Source organism: Octodon degus, unplaced genomic scaffold, assembly GCF_000260255.1.
Source record: "Octodon degus isolate 3935 unplaced genomic scaffold, OctDeg1.0 scaffold00236, whole genome shotgun sequence".
Lineage (NCBI taxonomy): Eukaryota > Metazoa > Chordata > Mammalia > Rodentia > Octodontidae > Octodon > Octodon degus.
Genome location: NW_004524812.1, coordinates 3,134,649 through 3,159,830, shown reverse-complemented (window position 1 = coordinate 3,159,830; position 25,182 = coordinate 3,134,649). Strand labels below are relative to the sequence as shown.

Genomic DNA, 25,182 nt, shown 5'->3' with positions numbered 1-25,182 from the left:
CTCCCCGGCCCCAACACCTCCAATCTTATCCCACCCAAACACCTTGCACCAATTAGAGCTCTGAGCCAGTGGCCTGGGGCCCTCTCCCACCCACCTCACCCCCCTGCCCTCCACAGAGAGTGGTCTCCTTACTATAGGGAAGCTGCCAGCCATCTCTTGACTCCCTGCCCCCATCCAGTTGGGGGCCAAACTTCACTGCAGTTTCTCACATGTAGCCCTGGTCCCTCAACCCTGTCACTGCTATTCCAGTCCAGGGTTGAGCCCCTCCCCCAGACTGTGTCTTAGTGCTCCAGAGGGTCTCAGAGACTCCAGCTACCCCTCTTCCTTGCCACCACTACCTGTCTTGTGAGCCTGTGCCATCTGTCCCACAGAAATCCTCTCTACTGGTCCCTGCTTGTGCTAAGCTCTTCTCTTTAGGCCACTCTTGGGTCTCCAAAGCAATGATGACACCAACTGAATGCTTGGCTCTTTCTGACAGTCCTTCCCACAGCTACCCTCTCCCTGTATCTCTTCTTTCTTCTGGGCCCCTCCCCAACGCAGTCTCTCTTTCCAATTCAGGAAACATTTAATGGAGCACTTCGTGAATGTAAGGCTCTGCACTTGGCACTGGGGACACATTTTGAGGAGTCCTGGTTCTCAGGGTGCACAAGGAACATTAGGAGCTCCCAGAGTCAGTGAGAGGCACTGCCAGTGGAATTAGTGCCAGGGAAGCTCCGCAGTGGCTACTTAATTTCCTTGCGTCTCCGTCTCCCTCTCTCCCAGGTTCCTTCTCTTTCCTGCCATTTCCTCAGCAGCTGCGGCCCTGGGCACCTGCAGAAGCATCCTCCCAGCCAGGGTTTCTTTCACCAGCTTGCCTCCCTCCAACTCCCTGGTCTTTCTATGAGACCAGGGATCCTACCCTTTCTGGGAATGCAGCCTTCTGCCTGCTTGGGGCTCCTTTTGGACAAGTTTGCTGGGATTTGCCTGTGACAGGGAGCTAGCAAGGGGCCAGTCCCAGGGGAAAGGGGAGGTGGTCAGGGCTGGAGAGGTACAAAAGTGCAGGAGCAAAGGACAGAGGCAGGCGGGTGAGGAAAGTCCTAGCCTTAGGGGAGTTTCATCTTCTGTGCAATGCGGGCCACGTAGTCTCGAGAGGAAATGTGATTAAACGAGATAGAGAGAGAGAGAGAGAGAGAGAGAGAGAGAGAGAGAGAGAGAGAGACAGAGAGACAGAGACACAGAAACAGAGAGACAGAGACAGAAAGAGACAGAGACAGAGAGAGACAAAGACAGAGAGAAAGACACAGAGAGAGGAGAGACTTATGTCACACTGGCAGCCACTCCCCCTCATCAGCCTCGCCATCCGGTCCCATAGAACCACTGAGCTGGGGACTTTCAGTCTCCCCTGAGACTGGCCCGTGGACTCAGCGCTGGAAGAGTGGGCAGTCTGAGCCTGTGCCCACGCCAGTTAGCTGGGTCGAAGGGAGGAGGTGTGAAGTCTGTTTGTACTAAGTACCCAATGGTGACCAGTTCAGCTTCACGAAATTACAGTACTCGAAGCTTGGGAACCCCAGGGCAGTAGGGGCATATCAGGACCCCTGGCCTTGGGCTCCACAAGTCACAGCTTAGTTTTCGGAGCCCCAGCAGGGCTTCTCCCAACCGCCCCTTTTCTAACCTCCAGTGTTGAGCTGCAGGTGCCGCAGCCCCCTCCCCCAGCCTCAGTAACGCCCCCGGGCCACGGAGGGGGGGGTGGGCGACTGTGGACCTTTGTGACTCTAGCCGGCCGCGGGCGTTCGCATCCAGGCACCCTGGGAGCTCTGTGGAGACCCGGGGGGGAGGGGCGGGGGCTCCCTTCCCAGCCTCAAGTCAGGGGACGTAGGGATGTGAGGGAGAGCAGGGGGTGTGACAATTCAGCAGAGGTCGGGACGTACCACGGAGCCCAGTGACGGGGGGGGCAGAGGACATGGTCACCGAGGGGAGCCCCCGCCCCCCTTGGTAGAGGCCTAAGGCTGGGGTTGCGGGGAGAATTGGAACTGGGCTCGCTGGAAGGGGAGGCAGCGCGTTAAATCCGCCCCCTCCCCACAGCCTACTTCGGGCGGGTGGAGATAGCCGAGAGGTTGAGCGTCGGCAAGGGGGCCCCTCCCTTGCTCCTCCCCCCACCGGACTTGGTCGCGCCCAAAGTGTAACACTTTCTCTTTGTCGAGGAGCTCCTCTGTTTCCTGTGCAGTAGCTCCCATTGCGGCGGCACCCGTGGCAGCCCTGGCGGACGCAGGACCGATGGCAGCGACCGATATAGCTCGCCAGGTGGTGAGTGCGGGGCTTGGATACCGGCTCCTGGGCCAGGGCCGGGAAGTACTGAGGAGACTTGGCGGCCGTCTCGGCCACCGTGAGGGGGGGGGGGCAATGGGCAGCACCTCGGAGCCGAGGCAAGGCGGGACTTTGGCTCTCGGAGTCGGTGGCTCTCGGGGTCGGCGGTTGGGTCTCCCAGCCTGTCGTGGAGAACGGTAGTGGCGGGCAGGAGGGCGGGCAGGCGGGGGGCTCTGGCAAAGCCTGTGAGCGGGCAACTCAACTTGCCCAGCCCGAGAGCTGCAGTAAGCGCCACCGCCTCCCTCGCTGCAGCTGCCGCCCCGCCGCTGGGGCGTTGTCGAATGAATGGCTGCACAAACCCCTGACCACCTCCCCACTCCAACCCCTGGCCCCCTTGCCTTGCTGGGGCCCTGCGCACAGCTGCGGGCTAGGACTTCAGCTAGCGCTAGAAGAGGGATGTAGGGCTAGGCTTAGCCTGGGGCTCTAGGTAGAGAGTGTGAGGGGGGCGGGGAGGTGACTGGCTGGAGTAGGGTTTCTCCATATGCATTACATATGTGACTGCGTCTGTGTGTCTGTCGGTGTGCGCGCGTATATGTGCACGCGTGCGCCCTCATGTCTTCCCTTGGCGGGCGGCAGTGGCACCCTGGTTGTGTCTGTGACCCTAGAAGAGATTGGGTTCACCTCTGTGGTGCATATGGGCTTAACTGAATGCCTCTGTGTCTAATTGTGTTGTGTGCCTCTGGGTCCCATCTGTGCGTCTGTGTGGGGCGCAGGCTTGTCTATAGGTGGTTGGCTTCGTCTTCTGGCGTGTTTCAGAGCGGACCTCTGGGGGTCTGTCTCAAGTGTGCGTTCGGTGTAAGTGGGCTTGTGTGCCAGAACTTGTGGAGCTGGGTTTTTATGGGGACTCACGAAAATAAAAGTGAGACTTGTAAAAGCAGTGTCCTATGTTTCTATTGGCGACCAACTCCGGAAAAAAATATTCATTTAAAAAAATGAAGTTTTCCAGCTTTGGATGTGCAGAGAAGTCATATGGAAGTGACCTGAGGCTCCCTGTTTGTTTTCTCAGGCCAGAAATTTGGTTGCAAAGACAGATGATTCCATGTGAAGGAAACAGTCTAGCTTTTCTATTTATCCATGGGCATCTGGGGTTTTAAGACGTCCGCCAACACCCTAAGTTGGTACAGGAGAGTGAGGTAGGGGTAGGTTAAATCCCATGACACCAAATGCTGCTTCATGAAAAATCTCTGAGCAACGAAAAATATGTTAAACCTTGTAGCTTGTTTAGAGAAATAGTCCATGCAGTACAATTTCAGTGCAAACAAACAAACAAAAGCCTGGAGGCAATTGGTGTAATTGAAATTGATTGGTTTTCAAAATTTGAATTCAGAGTACGACAATATTTTCTCTGTAGGATGGAAGGGTTTGTTCTGCCTCCTGTCCAAGTCTGGAAGGTCAGGATCCTTTCTTTGGAACCTCCCCCACCACCTGCATACCCCAGCTCAGTGTGGAAGGACAGGTTGTAGATAGAAGCCAGTGCCCTGTGATGATGCAATATGAGAGAATTCTCTTCATCCCTAAGATCAGCACTGTGGTATCTATTGCTTTAGTGTTTTGAGGGCTTCCCAGAATGCTTCTGCTCCTTGTTACCTGCATTTTAGAAATGGCATAGTTTAGTGAAGGAGTCAGTCTATATCTCTAGTGACCAAAAATGACACTAATGCGACATCAGATAATGAATTTGCATCAACCTGTCCTTGCAGCCTCAGTCTCCATTACCTAGATGAGGATTGCAGGACAGATGTTGTCTAGGAGAACATTCCAGAAGGCTGTTTATCCTTAGGCACAATTGAAACAATCCAGAGGTCCCTTTTGTTCTGAAGATGGGGGATAGGGGCTGGTTTAAGGCCACTTGGCTTGCTTTGGGTGGCTCTAGTAGGCTCTGGCTGGCCTTGCCATACTGTACACTGAAGAACATAATTGTGTACCAGATTCTGAAGCTGAAAGAGCAGCCCAAGCACTTGAGACCTTGTTATGGTGATAAATGGGTTTCTGGGAAAACTGACGTCATTCTCCATGCCTCCCTCCTTCCAAGCCAGTGAAGCTCTTATTTATGTGGCATTTGTCTCTCTGTTCTCTTTTGTGTCTGCAAAAAGTTGTAATTCACTAGGAGAAGATGGAATTAACTCAAGAAACTTTGAGTGGCTGGTTGCTGCTGATTTCTTACAAGGAACACGCATCTATGGTTTGGGAGGAAACTTGTGAGTAAGCCAAAGTATGGCTGGTTAGGAGTCTTTTTTTTTTTTTTTTGGTATTGAGAATCGAACTCAAGACTTAGTGCTTGTCAGGCAGGACCTTGTGCCACTGAGCTATATCCCCAGCCATAGCAGTACTTTTCAATTATCTCTAAGACATGGTGTCATGCAAGTAGCACTCCACTGTATGTCTGTGTGTGCATGTGCGCCAGAGGCAGTTAAGAGTTGCCTTGGCTAAATATCCTTTGTGGTTATAGAGGCCTAAAAGTCATCAGGTGGGGCCTATATTTGGGCATGAATGCAACCTGGAAGTTCAGTTCTTGTGTGCACTATTCATTTCCTTCCCATTTGAATGAACACAAAGGATTCTATATGACAGCCCTGTTTAACCACCATGTCCATGGGTACTTATTTGTATTTATTTGTTTGACAGATGTGTCCAGCATTATGGCTAGTTCTTGTCTACTGTCTTAATTTTTTTCATTGCTCAGACCAAATACCCAACACCCATAGTTAAAGGAGGAAAGGTTTATTATAGCTCACAGTTTGTAGAGGTTTCAGTTTATAACCAGCTGGATCCAGGGCAGGATGATTGAGCAGAGGAACATTGGTGAAGAAACAATTCATGGGGCCGGGGAGATGGCGCAGTAGAATAAGTGCTTCCCTGGCAAGTGCAAGGACCCGAGTTCAATCCCCGGTTCTACAAAAAAAAAAAAAAAAAAGAAAGAAACTATTCGTGGCAGGCAGAAGGCAGGAAGGCCACTAAGTAGCAAGCAGCAAGTGATAACAGCAGCCTTCTTTCTGTTCCTTATATTTTATCCAGGTTATCCAGGCTAGTTTATTAAGATGGGTAGCACTGCTTGGGAGATAGCTCAGTAGAATAAGCACCTGTCTGGCAAGTGCAGGGTCCTAAGTTTAATCCCTAGTACCACAAAAAGAAAGAAAGAAAGAAAAAAGATGGGTGGCTCTCACACCCAGGGTGGGGCACCCTTAATCATAGCATTATACCATGAATCAATTCCAGCATCTTTTTTTTTTTTTTTTTTTTGCAGAAGCGGGGATTGAACTCAGGCCCTTATGCTTGCCAGGGAAGCACTTATGCTACTGAGCCATCTCCCCAGCCCCAATTCCAGCATCCTTAATCTCAGCATCACACAGTCTAGATCCAGCTACTTCCAAAAAGCTCCGCCTATGACTGCATGAGGCTTTGAGCAGACATCTAGATATAATCCATAAGATCAACTATACAAAAAATAATAATGGACTTGGTTCATGGCTTTTAAGCTTCCAGTCTAGTTGGAGCAACAAATTGTGGACAGTGAAATAATTAGAAAACTACCAAAGATCACTGGGGTGCCCCACCCCCCACTTACTGCCTTTCAAGTGGCTTGGATTGCTACTAATATGTAGTCTGAAGGTTACATGAGTCATCCCAGGTAGCCTTGCAAGGCTCAGAGCAGGGTCTAAAAGCCACATCTGCTATCTCGTACACTGAATTGTTCCTTTCACTATTGTGTTTTAGAGTCATACTGTAAGTGCTGGCCCCCAGAAAGAACAGTCTGGTTGAGTCTGGCTTGATCCAGTCCCACAAAGGGTACAATGTTGGTTTTTCCAGAGGCCATCCAGCTAATAATGGTCATTATCCCAAATGAAAAAACTTACAGGAGCTACAAAGTTAGCTGGGGTTGGCCTGGGGCATCTAAGAGCAATTGCGTGCCCTGGAAGGGAAGATTGCTGCTGTAGTCTGGTCTTCCTAGAAAATGATAGTTACCTTTTGATTCCCCTTCAAGCGCCCTGCTCAGCTGACCCTACCCACTAAAGGTAATATTTTATACTCCAGGCAAGGAAAACAAAGCCCCAGTACTAGCTGTAGCTCTGCTGGGGATATAGCACTGAAGAAAGTTTACATGGCTCCAGATATTTAAAATTGTTGACTCTCAGTTGAGGGCATCTGAACAGTCATGATACTATCTTCCAACTTTTCTGTGTTTGAGATTTTTCAAAATAAAAAGTTGGAGGAGCATCACAGTGCCCCCCAAATTCAGAAGGCCCCTTCTCTCAAGGAGTGTGCAAATTAGTGCCAAAAGTAGACATAAATCCTCATGTCATTATTATTGTGCTGTATGCAACACAGAGTTCTACTTGTCATGAAAGTCTACGACAAGGGGACCCAATCCGGCAGTGGATGGAGGCGGTAGGTGACAGGAAAGGCTTCCTGAGGGCTTCAAATAGGAAATGGGTAGGTGTGAAGATGGGTGAGATCTTGCTTCTGCCACCGGGTTGGGAACATTTCATTTGTTAATTCCCCCACTGCTATTTTCATTCATCTATTTAACATTTATTTATTGGGCACAGATTCTGGCAGGCCTTGTGCCAAGTTCTAGGGATATAATGATGGCTAGGTCATGCAAGGACTCCATCCTCTTCCAGATGAGAGGCAGCAATAAGCCCTGTTTCCTGTTCCTGTTCTAAATCCTGGAAAGATGTGTTAGTGGTGTGTTTATTACAAAGCTGTATCACAGCAGAGTGATGTGTCTGTGTAGTAAAATGAGATTTCAGTCTGCAGTCATATGCATAGTATTTACTTTGTGGAGTCTCTGCTTTAAATTTTCTATTAATTGCGAGCTTTGTAACCCAGCATGCCTCCTTCCTTGGTGCACTGTAAGGAAACAAACCCATTGTAGTTGCCTGTGCAAAACTAACTAGGAAGCTGAACCCTGTAGAAATGGCATTCCAAAATGAAATAGGACTAATTTCTGAACTTGCTTGGGTTTCTAGATTATTGGAGACATGGCTTAATGTTAGTACAAACAATGTTAGGAACAGCTTTTAGTTGCATGTATATTACAGTCACTTTCAAGATAGATGAAAAAGAAGAGGAAAGAAAAGGCATGAAAGGGCCAGCCAAGTAGCTCAGGGGATTAAAGTGCCTGCAAGCAGGCACAGGGGCCAGGGTTCGATCCCCGGGCCTGCTGTGCCAGCCCCACCCCTGAGGCATGCTGAAATGGCAATTGAGACTGGGCATGGTGGCACATGCCTGTAATACCAGCTCTTTTGTTTTTCTTTTTGGTAGAACCAGAGATTGAACTCAGGCCCTTGCACTTGCCAGGCAAGTACTTATTCTACTGAGACATCTCCCCGGCCCCGGTAATCCCAGCTCTTGGGAGGCTGTAAACAGGTGGATCACTACGAGTCTGACCTAGTAGTGAGACCCTGAACACCCTGTAGACCCCTCCCTAAAATAAAAAAAAAAAAGGCGTGAGACCATGGATATATGTAACATCTTTTCACTATCTTAAAATACTGTGATTTCATATTTCCTGTAGCTTCCTGGACAAGTCTTTTCTTTTGTTTGGCTTTTTTTTGAGACAGGTCTCACAAAGTTGCCCAGGCTAGGCTTCTGTTTGCCACTCTTCTGCCTCAGCCTCCTGAGTGCTGGGATTATAGCTTGCACAGCCATGCCTGGCCATGGACACCTCCTGTTCTCCTCATTTTATGCATGCAGGAGACCAAGTGAGTTAATTCAGAGTATAATTGCTGGCCAATGGAACCCCTACCAGGTGACACAGATTTCCTTTTCAAAAATGTTGGCCTTTTCAAAATGCTTCTAAGAAAGTAAAATTCTGCCTCTTAGTCTTCTCCCTGTGTCCTCCAGCATCCTCACCAGGTCAGCGAAGAGTATACTTGGATAGTTTGGAGACTCTCTGATGTTAAAAAGATTCTCATCTTAAATCCAAGATAGCACAGTCACGGGTTGTGTGGGTTTTATTTTTTTCTCTCCATATTGCTTTAAATAAAAATCTTGGAGCCACCAGCCATGTAATGATAGATTATTTTAAGTAACAACTGGAGGGGGGGCAGAATAAATTAGAAACACAGACCCTTCCTCCTCGGTTTGGCAGGAGGAGGCTTCTGCTGCTGGGATTTGAAATCGTGGGTTTTTCAGGCTGCCTGTGTAGAGGAAGGAGGCCACATGCTCAGGAGAGTGAGAAGCAATGTTATCCTCTTCTCCAGTGTCTTCTCATTAGAGAAAGCCATCTGCTGAATTAAGTGGGACACTCTCAGCTGGCCCTGGAGTTGGGTCATCCCCTTGACCAGGAAAAGATTTGCAGGCCTTCTCAGGGACAGGCCTCAGAGGGTTCCGATTTCCCTTGCCGGGGCTCTCTCTGATTCCTAGCATAAGCCCTGGGGTAACAGGAGCAGAACTCCACTTTCACAGCTCTGACAAGGTGAGATGTGATATTTGGTTTCCTTCCACCGGAGAGGCCCCCAATTCTGAACACTGGAGCTGAGGCAGGAACTGGGTTTTTTTCACATCCCCATTAAATGAGAACAGATGGAGGCAGAGGCAAATTCAGGTTCCCCAGAGGGCAGTTGGGCATTCACCCAGAGGCCTATGGGTAAACCTTTTCTTTGCTTTCCTTTTTTTTTTTTTTTTAATAGATTGGAGGTAACAATAGCTAGCAAACTTAGAAAACTCAGAAACATCCTGACTTGAAAGGAATCTGTCTGGCTTTTGTGGAAAAGTTGACCAGAACTGAGCAGGGGTCACCCCTGGCCTGAGGTGGGCATATTTTACCTAGACAATGGCTTGTAGAGTTACTAGGTTTGTTAGCCTTGGGGCTCTCGGGTAATGCTGGGCAGCTGGCCAGGCTGAGTTAGAGGTAGGAGTTCGAAGAGAGGGAAAAGAGCTAGGAGAGAGTGGGGAGAGAAGTCAGGCTTTCTGTGGCATCACCTACCCCAGTTTCCTTCTGTTGACCAGAGCTACTTTGGTGAACCCATAGACTCTAGGTCATGTTTCTTGACCTTTCTTATTCTCAATAAGCATCAAGCCATGAGCCGCCTGTTCTGGAATTATTACCAGCATAAAGAAATGCACCTGCCACTTAAGTCAGTTTTTCCATTAGAGAGTGACAATCTGCCTGACAGTGGTCTGGATCCTAGCACCACTCTATCATCAGAGCCAGTCACTTCCTCTTTCTGTGTCTCCATTTCCCCTTTTGTAACAAGAGTGGGCTGAATTAAGTGATCTTTTAGGGCGTTTCCACTGTACAGTTCTTGTGTTTCCTTGCTCTCTGGTCTAATTTCTTTTAGGTCTTTGCCTGCTTCTGCTTCCTAATGAGGTGGCAGAATTGAACTCCACCCCTTCCCTGCTTTGACTCCTTCCTTGAGCTGGGTGGGGAGAGAGTTGTGGGGAAGGCCAGCCTATGCTTTTAGGTCAGCAGGGTCCCCCTAAGTGGAATAGAAATAACCCTTCAGATATTGTCTGTCTGTGTAGGTATGTATAGCTGTTGTCTTCCTTTAAAGGTACATGACAGTTGAATGTTTTTCTATTGAATCCCCCTTTAAATGCACTAGGAGAGCTGGCTATTTAATGGAATCCTGCTGTGGATCCTTTTATAGAATGAAAAGCCACTCTGGAATTTATCTTGTGTATTTAAATCAGTTTCATCTATTGACTTTGCCAAAAATGGGCCTTCCCCCTGTTTGGTAGGCATGGTCTCCCTTGTGCTTCCCAGGGGCCCCCTGTGCTGCTCCTCTCCTGAAGGCATTTCGGATTCCTCTTAGGGACGCTGCTAGCTTTAGGTGCAGGCCTTGTTTCTCCTCAGGATGCCCCTGACATTCCCCTCCCCCAGTACAGGGAATTATAACTCCCCTGTTTCCTCTTAGCTTGGCTTACTTCAGCACAAGGGAAATCCTGATATTTGATGTGTTGGGTGCATTGGAGGTTTTTAAACTTTTTAAATTTCTGGGAACTTATTGGTGCTTTTGTGGTTCTTATGACCACACTGGATGCAGCAGATGGGGCTATCATAAGCCACCCAGTCATTTTATCAGGACTTTTTACTACACATCTCAGGATATATATTTAATTCCTGGTTTACATGAATCTTCATAAACTGTACTGTATAATTATATGTAACAATAAATTATAATGAGAATAATCGAGTTTATTCTATCATTGGTAAAATAAATGTCTTATATACAGTAAAGCTTCCTGGAAGCTAAAAGCTCTGCTTAACCAAATTTTCTGGTTGTATGTGTAAAGCATTTTTGGTTGTAGCTGAAGATTTTCCTAAAATATGAGTCACTTTCCTGCCCAGGAAAGTATCATCATAGCATCTTAAAACCAAACAAAACATCTAAGCCAGGCACAGTGGCACATGTCTGTGGTTGCTGCTACTCTGTAGGCTAAGGAATGAGCAATAAAGGCCATATAGCAAGACGTTGTGTCTAAAATACAGCAGGTAATTTTCTTCTATATCATAAAATAAAAGCGTGCCTGTTGTAGAAAATTTGGAAAACACAGAAAAACATCATTTATAAGTTTTCTATCTAAAAGTAAACGCTGTCCTCAGGCATTCCTCCATCCATGGGATTATCCTGCAGGCTTTGGTTTTGTTTTGCTTTGCTCTGCCTAACAGTATTTAGTGAGCATTTCCTCATGTTGTTAGATAGTCTCAGAAAATAGCTTGATCAGCTACTGAATATTCCATCTTATATCAATTAACCGATGTATCGCTTTGGAATATCTTGGAGATTTGCATGATATCTCAGAGGTCAGCATTCAGGGCCAGGCATGGGCATGGAGAAAGGAAAGGTATGAAGGCTGAGCTTATACTAAATGATTGATGAGGCTGCTGAAGAGAATTCCACTTCCGGTGCCTCTCTCCTTTGCGAGTATTTGGATGCAGAGGGTCAGAGAAGACAGTTGAGGCAAAGCCACGCCTTGGGCAATGGGTTCCAAATGTTTTACAAAGATGACAGCTACTACCGATAGTCACCCTGGCTGTGAAAGGAGGCAGGAAATTCTCTATTGATACAGATGGACCCTCAGTTCTCAGAGACCTCAAAGCCTTGTTGCTTACTCTGCTACAGATATTAGAAGAGGGGCAGGGGTAGCAGGGGACAGCAGTTGCCTACTTGGGTGCTTCTGGGCACTCTTTATTTTCAGAATAACAGCAGTGAGAGAAAGATGTGCAGCTGGAGGCACCACAACTTGTTCTTCCTAATATGAACTTTACGACTGTTCAATTAAAAAATGAAATCGGTGTGTTCTCAGGGGAGGAGGTGAAAGAGAACAACGAGAGCTGTGTTTCTGCCTGTGCAATATGAAATGTGCTATAGCGTATTTCAAAACCACAGGTGACTGCAGATGAGAAAACAGGAAATGTAACTGGGGACGTGAGAGGGGGCTCTCCAGCTCTCAGGAGCCCTGTTTCACTTTGCCTTCCTTTCAGCTCTCAGACTGTCTGCATTCTAATTACCCCTGCTATAAAACCTGGGGAGCAAGAGCACTTCTTTCTTATGTTGTTTTTTTATTTTAAAGAGAAAAAAAAATCAATAAAACAGAATTTCAAAACAGGTTAGTAGGAGATTTGAAAGAATTAATGCGTTGTGTATTCATAGTAGTTACTCAGACTACATGATCTAGGCCTGATACCTTGTCCAAACAACATTAGCATAAGTCTTTCTTTTCAATGAACTAAAAGAAACTAGCTGTATAGGTATCTTAACTACCTTGTGTATAAATATTTTTCCTTTTCCCTTCTTTCCTTTCCCCATCACAGTTTGTCTTTTCTTTTGAATAGTTTCTTCCCAATTCACAATATCTATTGTACAGTTTGCATCTTATTTATTTACTTGTTCAGTTTCTCACTTTAGTGAGACAATATGATGACAATATGAGTCTGATTTATTTCACTTAAGCATATGGTCTCAAGTTGCATCTGTTTACCTATCAAAGTCTCCAGTTCATCCTTCTTTATGGCCAAATAGTATTTTATTACATAAAAAAACACACTTTTAAAATCCATTCCTCAGTTGATAGTCATTTGGGTTGTTTCCACGATTTAGCTATGACAAATTGTGCTGCTATAAACATGGGTGTGCATACATTGCTGTGGTATAATGTTTTTAATTTTTCTACTGCACTATCTTCCTGGCTCAGAAGTTCTAAATGATGACACTAGTGACACTGAAGAACTTTGCATGTATTTTTCTGTAAGTACTAATAAATGGCAGATTATAGGTTTGTTTTGTTTTTTTTCCGGAACCGGGGATTGAACTCAGGCCCTTGCACTTGCCAGGCATGCACTTATTCTACTGAGCTATCTCCCCAGCCCCCAGTTTTTCTGAGAAAATATCCACAAGGGGAATAGCTGAGTCAAATGGGACCTGTAATCCTAGTTGTTTTTTTTTTTTTTTTTAATTTCAGAACTGGGGATTGAACTCAGGCCCTTGCACTTGCCAGGCAAGCGCTTATTCTACCGAGCTATCTCCCTGGCCCCTGTAATCCTAGTTTTTAAAGGAAACTCCATACTGATTTCCACAGGTAGTTGCACCAGTCTACACTCCCATCAACAGTGGAGAAGGGTTCTTTTTTCCCCATAGCCGCACCAGCATTTGTTATTTGTCAATTTTTTTTTAATTTATCTATTTGGTACAGGGTCTCACTACACAGCTCGAACTTGGAGTGATCCTTCTGTTTTCAGCCTCCCCAGTGCTGGGTTTACAGTCATGCACCACCACGCCCAGACTCAGTCAATGGTTCAGCGTGCCTGGAGCGGGGCTAGCACACATGTGGTATCAGGGATTGAAGCCTGGTCCCTGTGCTTGCCTAAGCGGGTGCTTAGTCTGCTGAGCTATTTCGCCAGCCCTAAAGAGAGATTTTTTTTTAAAAAAAAATTTATTTGGTCAATTTTTTGTTTGCTTTTGTTTTGTTTTCTGTATTTTAAGGAAGGTCTACAGGCTGTTCAGAGTCTCACTACTAGATTGGACTCTAGTGATCCTCCCGTTTACAGCCTCCCAAGAGCTGGAATTACAGATGTGCACCACCACGCCCAGTCTCAGTTGCCATCTCAGCGCACCCTGGGGGTGGGACCTGCATGGCAGGCCCGGGAATCGAACCCTGGTCCCTTTAATCCATTGAGCTATTTGGCTGGCCTGGTCAATTTTTTGATGAGAGCCATTTTTTCTGGGGTGAGATGGAATCTAACGTTTTTTAAATTTGCATCTCACGATGATCAATGATGTTCAGCATTTTTCATGTATTTATTTGCCATTCACATTTCTTCATCTGAGAAGTTATATTCATCTCCAATGTCCATTTTTTTGATGGGGTCTTTAACTTTGGGGGGTCTGATTTTTTTTCAATTCTTTATATGTCCTAGACAGAGGTCCTTTGTCCTTTGTCTTAGGGACAACAAGCTATAATTTTTCCCACTCTGTGGGTTGTCTTTTCACTCTGATGATGATTTCCTCTTTGGGTAAAAGCTTTTTAATAAGATAAGATTCCCATTTGTTGTCTGTAGTATTTGTCTTGCAATCTGGGTTTTGTTCATGAAGTCTTTGTCTACATTTATGTCTTCAAGATTTCTACCTATTTTCTCTTTTTTCTGTTTTTTTTGGGGAGGGGGGCAGAACTGGAGATTGAACTCAGGCCCTTACACTTGCCAGGCAAGTGCTCATTCTACTGAGCTATTTCCCCGGCCCCTCTACCTATTTTCTCTTCCAGAAACTTTAGTGTTTCCAATTTAATAAGTAAATCTTTGATCCATTTTGACTTTAGTGCATGGTGATAGACATGGGCCTAGTTTTAGTCTTTGGCATGTTGGAAGCCAGTTTTTCCAGTAACATTTACTAAAGAGGCTATCTTTTCTTTCAGCAAAATGGTTTGGCTCCTTTGTCTAACACAATTATGGCCAAATAGCTCAGCGGATTCAAGTGCCTACTTGGGGGTTCAATCCCCGGGTCTACCGTGCCGGCCCCGCCCCTGGGGTGCGCTGAGATGGCAGTTGAGACTGGGGTGGTGGCACACCTGTAATCCCATCACTTGGGAGGCTGTAAACAGGTGGATCACTACAAGTCCAATCTAGTAGTGAGACCCTGAACACCCTGTAGAGTCTTCTCTAAAATATAAAGAAATAATAATAATAATAATAATAATAATAGTAATACTAATAAATTACAAAAAGAGGGGGAACAACTCGCTCGGGCCCCCCTCCTGTCCATCTCTCGGACAGGAGCTTTCTTTCCCTCAATAAATATATTCTGCTTATAAAAAATAAAAATAAAGAGGCCGGGGAGATGGCTCAGTAAAATAAGCGCTTCCCTGGCAAGCGCAAGGGCCTGAGTTCAATCCCCGGTTCTGAAAAAAAAAATAATAATAATAATAAAAAACATACCAAAAAGAAAAAAAACCCACAGTTGGCCAAGTGTTTTTAGAGTTGCATCTGCATCTTGTGCACTGTTCCACTGATCCTCAGGCCTGTGGTTTTTTCTCCCCAGTACTATGCTGATTTTATTACTGTAGCTTTGTAGTATAATTTCAGATCTGAATTGTAATGCCCCCCTAACTTGCCTTTGTTGCTCAGAATTTCTTTTGGTATTCTAGGTCTTTTCAGGTTCCAAATGAATTTCAGGAATGTTATCTCTAGATCTGTGAGGTATTCTAATGTTAGTTTGATTGGGATTGAATGAAGTCTGTATAGCAGTTTTGGGAGTATGGCCATTTTCACTTTGTTGGTTCTTCCTATATTGCCATGGGATATCTTTTCATTTTCTAATATCTTCTTCAATTCTCTTTTTAGGGTACTACAATTTTCACTGAAAAGATCTTTTTTACCCTTTATTAGATTGATCTCTAAGTATTTCATGCTTCAGATTCTGTTGTGAAGGGTGTACTTATCCTAATTTTCCTCTCTGTGACTATATTGTTTGTGTTCAGGAATGCTATTGATTTTTCATTGTTGACTTTGAATCTGGTTACAGTGCTGAATTTGTATTACTACATCTATAAGTTTTCTGGTGGAATTCTTTGGGCCTTCTATGTACGGTATCATGTCATCTGCAAATAATGACAATTTGATTTCTTCTTTTCCTATCATTTTGCCTTTTTTCCTTTTGTGTCATTGCTCTGCCTAATATTTTCAGAACTATATTGAATACATGATACTGGAGATCTTTGTCTTGTTCCTGATTTTAGAATGAAAGCTTTCAGGTTTTGACCATATAAATACGTTAGTTGTTGATTTGTCATAGATGATTTTGATAAGATTGAGGGAAAGACCGTCTATTCTATAGGGTTTTTCTGTGGATTATCATGTGATTTTTGTCTTCGGCTCTGTTAATATGATGTATTACATTTATTGATTTGTGTATTTTGATCCATACCTGTATTCCTGGGGTGAGTCCTATTTGATCATGATGTATAATCTTCTTGATGATTTGCTGCATTTAGTTTACCAGGAACTTATTGAGGACTTTTGTATCTAAGTTTTTTTAGGGAGACTGACCTATAGTTTTCTTTTTTGGTTGCATTCTTTTCTGGGTTTGGAGTCAGTGTAATACTTGCTTCCAGGAATGATTTTGGAAGTATTGCTTCCCTTTCAATTTCTTTAAAGAGTTTCAGTATTAGTAGCATTAGTTCCTCTCTAAATTTCTTGTAGAATTCAATAGTGAATGTGTCAGGGCTGGGGCTTATAGGTAAATTTTTAATTACATCTTCAATTTCATTGACTGATTTCAGGTTATTTAAAATTTTTATATCTTTTTTATTTAGTTTTGGCAATTCGACCATGTCTTTTATATCTTTTTTATTTAGTTTTGGCAATTCCACCATGTCTAAGAATCTATCCATTTCTTTTGTATTTTCCATCTTATTAGAGTGTAGGTTCTCATCATAAGTATTGGTGATCTCCTGGATTTCTGTGGGATCTGTTGTGATTTCCTCCTTTTCGTTACTAATTGCTTGAATTTGTGTTTTGTGTTTCCTCTCTTTGATGAGGTTGGGTAATGGTTTAGATGTTTGAGGTTCAACATTAGGTTGTTTATTTGAGCTTGTTCTCTTTTCCTGATATGTGAGTCCATCACTATAAATTTCCCTCATAGGACTGGTTTCACTGTATTCCTTTAATTTTGATATGTATTCTGGCATTACTTAATTGTATACACTGTTTAATTTTGTCTTTAATTTCCTCTGTGACCAATTGGTTGTTCAGAAGAGTGTTTGGTTTTTGTTTTTTTGGTTTTTTTTGGCGGAACCAGGGATTGAACTCAGGCCCTTATTCTACTATTCTACAGGCAAGCGCTTATCCTACTGAGCTATCTCCCTGGCCCCCAGAAGAGTGTTCTTTAATTTCCATGTGTTGATATAGCTTTTGTGATTTACTGTGTTGTTGATTTCTATTTTCATTGCACTTTGGTTAGATAGTACGAATGGGATGATTTTAACCCCTCTACATTTACTTAAACATATTTTGTGGTCTAATATGTGGTCTATTTTGGAGAATGTCCCATGTGCAACTGAGAAAAATATATATTCTAATGTTTTGGGATGGAACACTCTGTAGACATCTAACACATCCTTATATTTATAGGCTTGGTTTAGTTCTAATATTTGTTTATTTTTGATCTACTTAATCTACCTGAGTTGTGTATCTTATAAGGTCCCCCCACTACAATTGTGTATTTATTTGTTTTTTCATGTCTGTTAATATTTGTTTTATATAGTTAGGTGAACCTGTGTTTGATGCATAAATATTTATGATTGTTATCTCCTCTTGGAGTTTTCCCTTAACAAGTATGTAGTGACTGTCTTTGTCTTTTTTAAAATTTATTTATTAGTTTTGGCTTAAAGTTTGCTTACCTACAAATAGAATAGCTACCCCTGTTTTTTTCTGGATTGCTGTGGCATGGAGAATTACTTTCTATCTTTTAAATTTTAGTCTACAAATTTCTTTTTGGGTTAAATGTGCTTCTTAGGGGAGATTGATTTTTTGTTTTTGGTGCTAAGGACCAAACCCAGGGCTTCCAGCTTGCTAGGTAAGCATTCTACCCCTGAGCCAAATCCCCAGCCCCTAAATGTGCTTCTTGAATGCAGTATATTGTTGGATCTTGCTTCTTGATCTATACTGCCAGTCTGCTTTTTAAAATTTTTTTTTTATTACTGAGTTGAGACCATTTACTTTGAAGGTTATAACTCATATGTATTGGTTTTTCTACTTCATGTTGTTTGTTCTCTGTCTTTCTCTGTTTTTTTGTTTGTTGCCCTACCTGGAGGCCTCTTCCTATTGGTATTCACGTGCTTGTGGTCTTTGTTATCTCTTTTTGTTTTTCAGAGCATTCTGCAGAGCAGGTTTGATCATAAATTTCTTCAGTTCTCATGGAAGTATCTTATTTTTCAATCAATTTTTTTTTTTTTTTTTTGCGGAACTGGGAATTGAACTCAGGTCCTTGTGCTTACCAGGGAAGCACTTATTCCACTGAGCCATCTCCCTGGCCCTAAATGAGAGTACATTCTTTTTTTTTTTTTTCGGAGCCAGGGATTGAACTCAGGCCCTTGCGCTTGTGAGGGAAGTGCTTATTCTACTGAGCCATCTTCCCAGCCGCCTCTCAATCAATTTTGAAAGATCATTTTGTGGGATACATCAATCTGGATTGAAGATTGTTTTCCTTTAGGGCATGAAATACCTTACTCCAAGCCCTCCTTGATTTGAGAGTTTGTGTTGAGAAGTCTGCTGTGATTCTGTTGGGCTTTCTTTTACAGGTGATATGTTTCTTTTTTTCTAGTTGCTTTTAATATTTTGTTCTTGTACTGATTTTCTGGAATCTTGGCTATTGTATGTCTTGGTGTGTATTTATTTTGGTCATGGCTGTTTGGGGTTCTATGTGCTTTATTTGTGTATAAAATTATCCATGTTTGGAAGTTTTCTGCCATAATTTTTGTGAAGAGGTTTTTTTTTTTTTTGCAGAACCGGGGATTGAACTCAGGCCCTTGCGCTTGTCAGGGAAGCACTTATTCCACTGAGCCATCTCCCCGGCCCTTGTGAAGAGGTTTAAATGGCTTTTGCCTTGTCTTCAGCTTTCTCATTGATCCCAATCAATGTTATGTTGCTCTCCTTTGCTTTATCCTGTAGCTATTGGATTGATTTTTTATGGTCTCTTGAGATTTCTTTTTCTTTCTGTAATTTAGGGAAGGGTCTACAGGGTGTTCAGGGTCTCACTACTAGATCAGACTCATAGTGATCTGCCTCTTTACTGCCTCCCAAGAGCTAGGATTACAGGCACGCGCCACTATGCCCAGTCTTAATTGCTGTCTCAGAGCGCCCCTGGGGCGGGGCCAGCACTGCAGGCTGGGGAACCAACCCCTGGCCCCTGCTCCTGTTTTTGGGTGCTTTAATCTGCAGAGCTATTTGGCCAGCCCTTGAGATTTTTCAGATGCCTTTTTTTGTCCTGGTTACTAGTCGTATTCCTGTGTTGTAGATATGGTATTCTATCCTTGTCTTCTTTCAGTCTGCTGCATATACTTTCAATGGAGTTTTTAATCTTCTGCATCTCTGTTTGGATCTATTTCATTGATTCCATTTCTGTTCTATGTTTGGCATTCATGTTTTCCATCAGTTTCCTGAGTTCCTGTATTTGTTTCTCTCTGTCTGCTTTAATGTCTTTCATTTTGATAATTTTTTTTGTTCTCTAGGGATTATTTTTTCAATGGCCTCTTCCATTTGTTTTTCTACTTTGGTTGCTATATTTCAACTTACTTTTTTTTGGGGGGGTACTGGAGATTGAACTCAAAACCTTGCACTTACCAGACAGGCACTTATGCTACTGAGCTATCTCCCAGGGTGTTGCTGTACTTCAAAGAGTTACATTTGCTAGCTTCTAATTTCCTCTATCTCTTTGCTTATAGATTTTTTATTAGATAGTTTTATCACTGGTGTTGAGGATTTCTTAAGTGCCTGTTGCTTGTCTTCTAGTTGTATGTGGTTCTTGGTCTTTATGTCTATTCCAAGAATCTACCTTCCCAATATGTTAATACTGAGGAGTTGCTATCTATTTGACATAGGGCCCACTCCTTTGGTACTGGACTATGATGATGGTTGTGATCCCGTACAATTGTAGTGTTGTCATACCGGGGTGAACAGCTGCTTATAAAATGTAAGAAATTCTGGTTAAAGTAGTTTAGCAATAACAATAGACTCAAATATAGCCTCATTACTGACAAACTGTGGTTAACTATTAGCCTGGTATCTATAACCATAGGAGGAAGGTCTACAGAAATATAGTATAATCTAATTTATATCAGAAACTATTTTTTTTTCTTTTTCGCTGGCTCAGGCTGCCTTAAGGGCAGGTCTGGTGAGGCATGGGTAGCTGAGATTGAACCACAGTCCCTTGCACCTGATTGGGTTTGCCCCAGCAGGTGCTTAAACAACTGAGCTAACCAGCAAGTCCCCATATTAGGAACTTTTAAAAAAATTAATTTTTTTATGTATTTGGTATAGGATCTCACTATGCAACTTGGACTCATAACGTTCCTTCTGTTTTTAGTCTCTCCAGTGCTGGAATTACAGGTGTACACCTCCATGCCAGGTCTCAGTGGCTGGCTCACCGTGCCTGGGGGAGAGGCTGGCATGGCATGTGGTGCTGGGGATCAAATCCTGGTCCCTGTGCATGCCTAAGCAGGTGCTTACACCACTGAGCTGGGTGCAAGTGGGTGGGGTAGGCTGGCAAGATGAATGAAGTTAAATATAGTAGGAGCAAGGATGGAGGACACCGGATGGTCTTCCAGGTTTTGGGTAATTGTAGGACACAGAATAGAAGGATTGAACAAGAAGGCCTAGCAGTTTGGAAGGGAGCCAGCAAGAGAAGAGACAATGTTTACTCCCGTGAAAGTTTCATACAGTCAGCAAGATAGTTGATGAAAAAGAGGAAGAGGGTGAGTAGAATAAATCAAAAAGAAAGGTTAGAGATCTAAATCATAAATGAGGAAAGAAGGAAAATAAAGAAAAGAAAAAAAACAGTAAAGAAAAATATGCTCATACACTGAAAAAGCAACATACAGAAAGCAAAACAAAACTGGACAAAGCAGAATAGAGAGAAAACAAGAAAAGAATGGGAAAAAAAGAAACAAACAACAAAGAGAAACCAACAAAGTGGAAAGCAAAACAAAGTACTAATGTAGCCGAATACCCAGAGGGAAGCCAATCAGACAGAGAAAGACGAAAGTAGTTAAATTCCTCTTGGGGCTAGCGAGATAGCTCAGTAAAATAAGCACTTGCCTTGCAAGTGCAAGGGCCTGAGTTCAGTCCCCGGTTCTGAAAAAAAATAAAATAAAATAAATAACTAAATAAATAAATTCCTCTAGTGTCTATAGTTCTGTGGTGGGTCTAAGTCAAATCCCAGGAATATGTACACTGGCCAAGATTGCAGGTGGATTTTTGTTGGGTTTGGGTCTGATCATCATCCCTGGATTAGTTTTCTGTGACTAGAGTTCTCTCCAGTCATGTAGAAAAGAAAAGAAAAGAAAAAAATAAAGAAGAAAAAGGAAAAATACAAGAAAATTGAAGGAGACGGCGGCCCTACCTGCCCACTTCTATTCCTCATGTCTTTGTCCCCAGGCACAACACTGGTTCTCCTAATTTACCACCTGTTTGCTTGTATTGCTACTGTTGCATGTGCTCTTTCCACACTTCTAGTCCAGCCTGTCCATCCTGTGCACCTTAGCGAGGGTCCTGCTGTGCGGCTGGTGCTCCCACAAGTCTCTGTGCTGTGACTCAAGCCAACAGAGGGAGGGAGAAGTGGATCTCAGACTTCTCTCAGCCTCCTCACTGCCCTGGGACAATGGAGGAAGGGAGAGGCTGAACTCCTGCTCCTCTAGTCAGCTGCTCTGTCTTGGGGCTAATCTAAAATATTTTAAAATTATGTGGGTAGTGCATGAATACATTCATGCGATAAGAGAAACACTACAAAAGCACACTGACTATCCTTTGACTGGGTCCCTACTTCCATTCCCTTCTCTGACGTAGCCAGTCGGTCTATGTATGCTCATATATTTGTGTCCAAATATACTTAGACAGGCTTTTGTCCATATATGGGCTCCTACTGGGCTAATTGTTCTATACCTTGTTTTCTACCTTATAATATACCTTGGAGATAGATATTCACATCAGTACTTCCAGAACTACCACATTCCTGTTAATGGCTGTAGAATGTTCCAGAATATGTATGTACCATAATTTAGTTAGGTGTTTTTTTTAAATTATTGGACTTTTAGCATTTTTCCAGTTTTTCAGTATGTAGACAATGCTGTAAGGATGACTTTGTACAGGATATATGAGCTTCGCAGAATAGATCCTAGGACCAGGCTGCAACGTTGTGGGAGATGTATGCTTTATAGTGTTGTTAGCTGTGGCCTTTCTGGCAGCACAGGTCAAGCCCTGAACATAGCATCACCTGCAGCTCAAGGTGACAGTTGAGGTTTTAGTGCCCAAGAAGCAGGTTGCCAGTTTCATGTCCTCTTCTGTACATTGTAATTAAGGAAAGATTTCATTAACTACAAATAAAGTAATCAGGCCACCATAGGGGAAAGAAATACATTATCAGAGGTTTAGTGAGAAAAGAGGCAAGAAACTTCCAGAGGCTGCCCATGGGTCACTGTACGTTCAGTGAAATGTCTTGTCCTTTTTACCTTTACATATTTAACTCTGAACAATGTGGACTGATACTCACAATGATGACCTTGACAGCTTGTAAGATTAATCAAGGCTAAGAGCATATAGCACTCGTTTAAATAAGATCTCATAAAGCAGGAACTATGTAAGTATACATTAGATTTTGTTTTGTGTCTCTTTTTTTTTGCGGAACCGGGGATTGAACTCAGGGTCTTGTGCTTGCCAGGGAAGCTTTTATTCTACTGAGCCATCTCCTCGGCCCTTGTGTCTTGGTTTTTTTTTGAGACGGGGTCTTGCTGTGTAATCCATGCTGGCCTGAAACTTGCTCTGTAGCCCACGTGGGCATCAAACTCATGATCTTCCTGTCTCAGCCTCTTGAGTGCTGGAGTGTAGACGCGTTCCACCTTTCCCAGCTACAAATACATTTTTAGGGCTTTCTTGACTAGAATACTAGAGACAAAAGTTTGCTGCTTGACTCTTCAATAGCATGAAAAACTCATTAGCCAGGCCCCATCTTCCTCCCTAGTCCCCAGGCTTGGGAGTTTCTTTAGGTTTATTGGGCTCTGAGTAAAAGAAGCAGAAGAAAAAAGGATTCTTCTTTTTTCTGGTACCAGGAGTGGAACTCAAGACCTCATGCTTGCCAGGCAGGCACTGTGCCACTTGAGCTATATCCCCAGCCCCTGAAATAAGGATTCTAACATTCACCAGTGACCTTCACCAAATCCAAGTCAATGGCTATTTTTCTTGGCTTTATCATTGGCTTCTGGGAATGGAAAACTACTGTATTGGAACATGGTGGTACACACGTATAATCCCAGCACTCTGGAGACTGAAGGATCAACATGAGTTCAAGGCCAGCCTGGGCTGTATAATAAGTTCAAGGCCAGTGAGACCTTGTCTCAAAAGAAAAACAAAAACAAAATAAAATGAATAACAGAGAAAACCACTGTATTAGGTCATCTCTTATGTTTGCGGTCGTTTTCCCTTGGGAGATTCTTCTTTAGCTTCCCATTTCTTAGTTGTGGATGTTTCCTATATTTAGTCTTTCTCTCTTTTCTCTCGGAACTAGCTCCCACATCCAACTTCATACCTCTCACTCCTAAATTTATATGAATCCTGAATTTACTCGGAGCCTACAGTCCCATATTGCTAACTATTTATTGGAGTTATTCTTTTAGATATCTCACCATAAAATCAAAATAATCTTATTTTCCCTAATATACAATATGATTTTATGAATCCAAGAGAAAGATCACTTTTTTAAAATAGACAAACACGCTACTAGGTGATTCACATGTGCATACACAATACACATATATGGCTGAGCAATGAAAAAATGTTACCCTCGCTGGTAAAAATGCAAATTAAACAACCCGGTATCATTTTCTGTGATTCAGTTTATAATGGCTAAAAAGCCAGTGTTTGTGTGGATATAAGCATTTTCATATTCTCTGTTAAACATGCATTTGAATTATCCTCTGTTAAGATGATGTCTCAGTGTATGCTACTGTCTGATTCAGTAGGCTTTAATACTCAGAAGTAATCAGAGATGTATGCAAAGAAGTATGTAGGAGACATATGTAAGAAAAACCAATTTGTTGTTTATTATGTTGACAACTTGGAGACACACTGAATGTCCAGCAGTATGGATGGACTAAGAAAAGGTAGATTAAGAAAATAGGGCAGATTTCTGCACTGTAATGTTATATAGCCATTAAAAATGATGCTTATGGGCCCAGCCTAGGCAGTTTATCAACTTAGTAAGACCCTGTCTCAAAGATAAAAATTTTAAAAAGGATTGGGGATGTAGTTCAGAACATAGGCCTGGGTTCAATCCCCAATATCAAAAAACCTTTTAGAAGTATGCTTCATTACTCAGGAAGATGTCTAAACTATATTGTGAGGTTAATAAGTCAGGTTATAAGGAAGAATGTGCAGGAACATTGCTGTTTTGTTAGAAGTAGCTCCAGCCTCAGCTGGGCATGGGGGCATGCACCTGTAACTCCAGCATTCTAAGATGATTAGTCAGGAAGACTGCAGGTTGGAGTCCCATCTGGGCAATTTAGTGACTGAGTGAAGCCTTTTCTTAAAATAAAGAATAAAAATAGAGCTGCAGATGTAGCTTAGTGCCAAGGCCCTGGGTTCAATACCCAGTAACAAAAAAGAAAAGATACAGACAGGAGGGAAATATATATAAATATTGACGCTATGTCTGAAGAAAGATACTAAGAGTGATTTTTATTTTCTTCTGTATAATTTCTACATGTTCTAAAATTTCTACAATGAACATTGATTACTTTTATAAAACATAAAAGCTGATAAACATAATGTTTTTAGTAATGGCTTATTTGATAATACATGCTTCTGATATCCCTAATTAAAGCTGTCTTTCCTGGCCTCTTTCCACCCGTGGTGCTATCAATCCAGGCCCTCAGCTTTGATTGCACTCTCACTCCCTCTGGCAAGTCACTTTTGGTCTCATCCCTTGTTTAGGACAGCTCTCAGGTTCGTTCCGGGTTTTTTATTTTTTTGAACCGCGGATTGAACTCAGGCCCTTGCGCTTGTCGGGGAAGCACTTATTCTACTGAGCTATCTCCCCGGCCATTTGTTTTTTCTTTTTTTCAATTTCAGTGCAGGGGATCTATCTCAAGGCCTCATGCATGCTAAACACATGCAGGACCAGTGAGTACTACAGTCCCAGTTCCTTGCTTTTGAGTCTCAAATCAAGTCAGTTCACTTCTTCCAGCATATAGCCTCGTTCTTTGGGTGTCATTCTGCCATTTCAACAGGATTCGAGCCATCTCCTCATATGTCCTCCTGCCTCTAGTCTCTTGATTCTCCAGTCAGTTGAACACTCTGCAGCTAGAATGAGCTTTCAAAACACTATTTGTGCCCGATCTAGTGCCCACCTGTAATCCCAGCACTCTGGAGGCTGAAGCAGGAGAACCAAAAGTTTAAGACCCTTCTGGGACACCCTGTCTCAAAACAACAACAGTAAAGCTCACTGTTTGTACCATAGCCCTTGTTGCTCAAAACACTCAAATTGGACTGGGGAGATGGCTCAGTAGAATAAGCGCTTCCCTGGCAAGCACAAGGGCCTGAGTTCAATACCCGGTTCCACCAAAAAACCAAAACACTCAAGTCCTCTAAGCTTAGGGCAGTGGTAGCAAAATGATGATACACGTGCCGCA

General features: G+C 43.3%; 1 protein-coding gene and 1 pseudogene across 5 annotated transcripts in view; one reads left to right on the top strand and one right to left on the bottom strand.

The window, feature by feature from the left end:
• LOC101560050 overlaps nucleotides 1-2,213 on the bottom strand; it is a 61,763-nt pseudogene extending 59,550 nt beyond the window's left edge.
• Nucleotides 1,949-25,182, top strand: part of Sept6 (septin 6) — an 89,958-nt gene continuing 66,724 nt past the window's right edge. For 4 of the 5 annotated variants that reach the window (XM_004645698.2, XM_023706016.1, XM_023706014.1 and 1 more), the window contains exon 1: nucleotides 2,005-2,283. In XM_004645698.2, the coding sequence (XP_004645755.1) occupies nucleotides 2,254-2,283 (30 nt within the window). In that variant the 5' untranslated portion in view covers nucleotides 2,005-2,253. Of the gene's footprint in view, nucleotides 2,284-25,182 lie in introns of all 5 variants that reach the window. The other variant, XM_004645700.1, reaches the window with a different exon arrangement.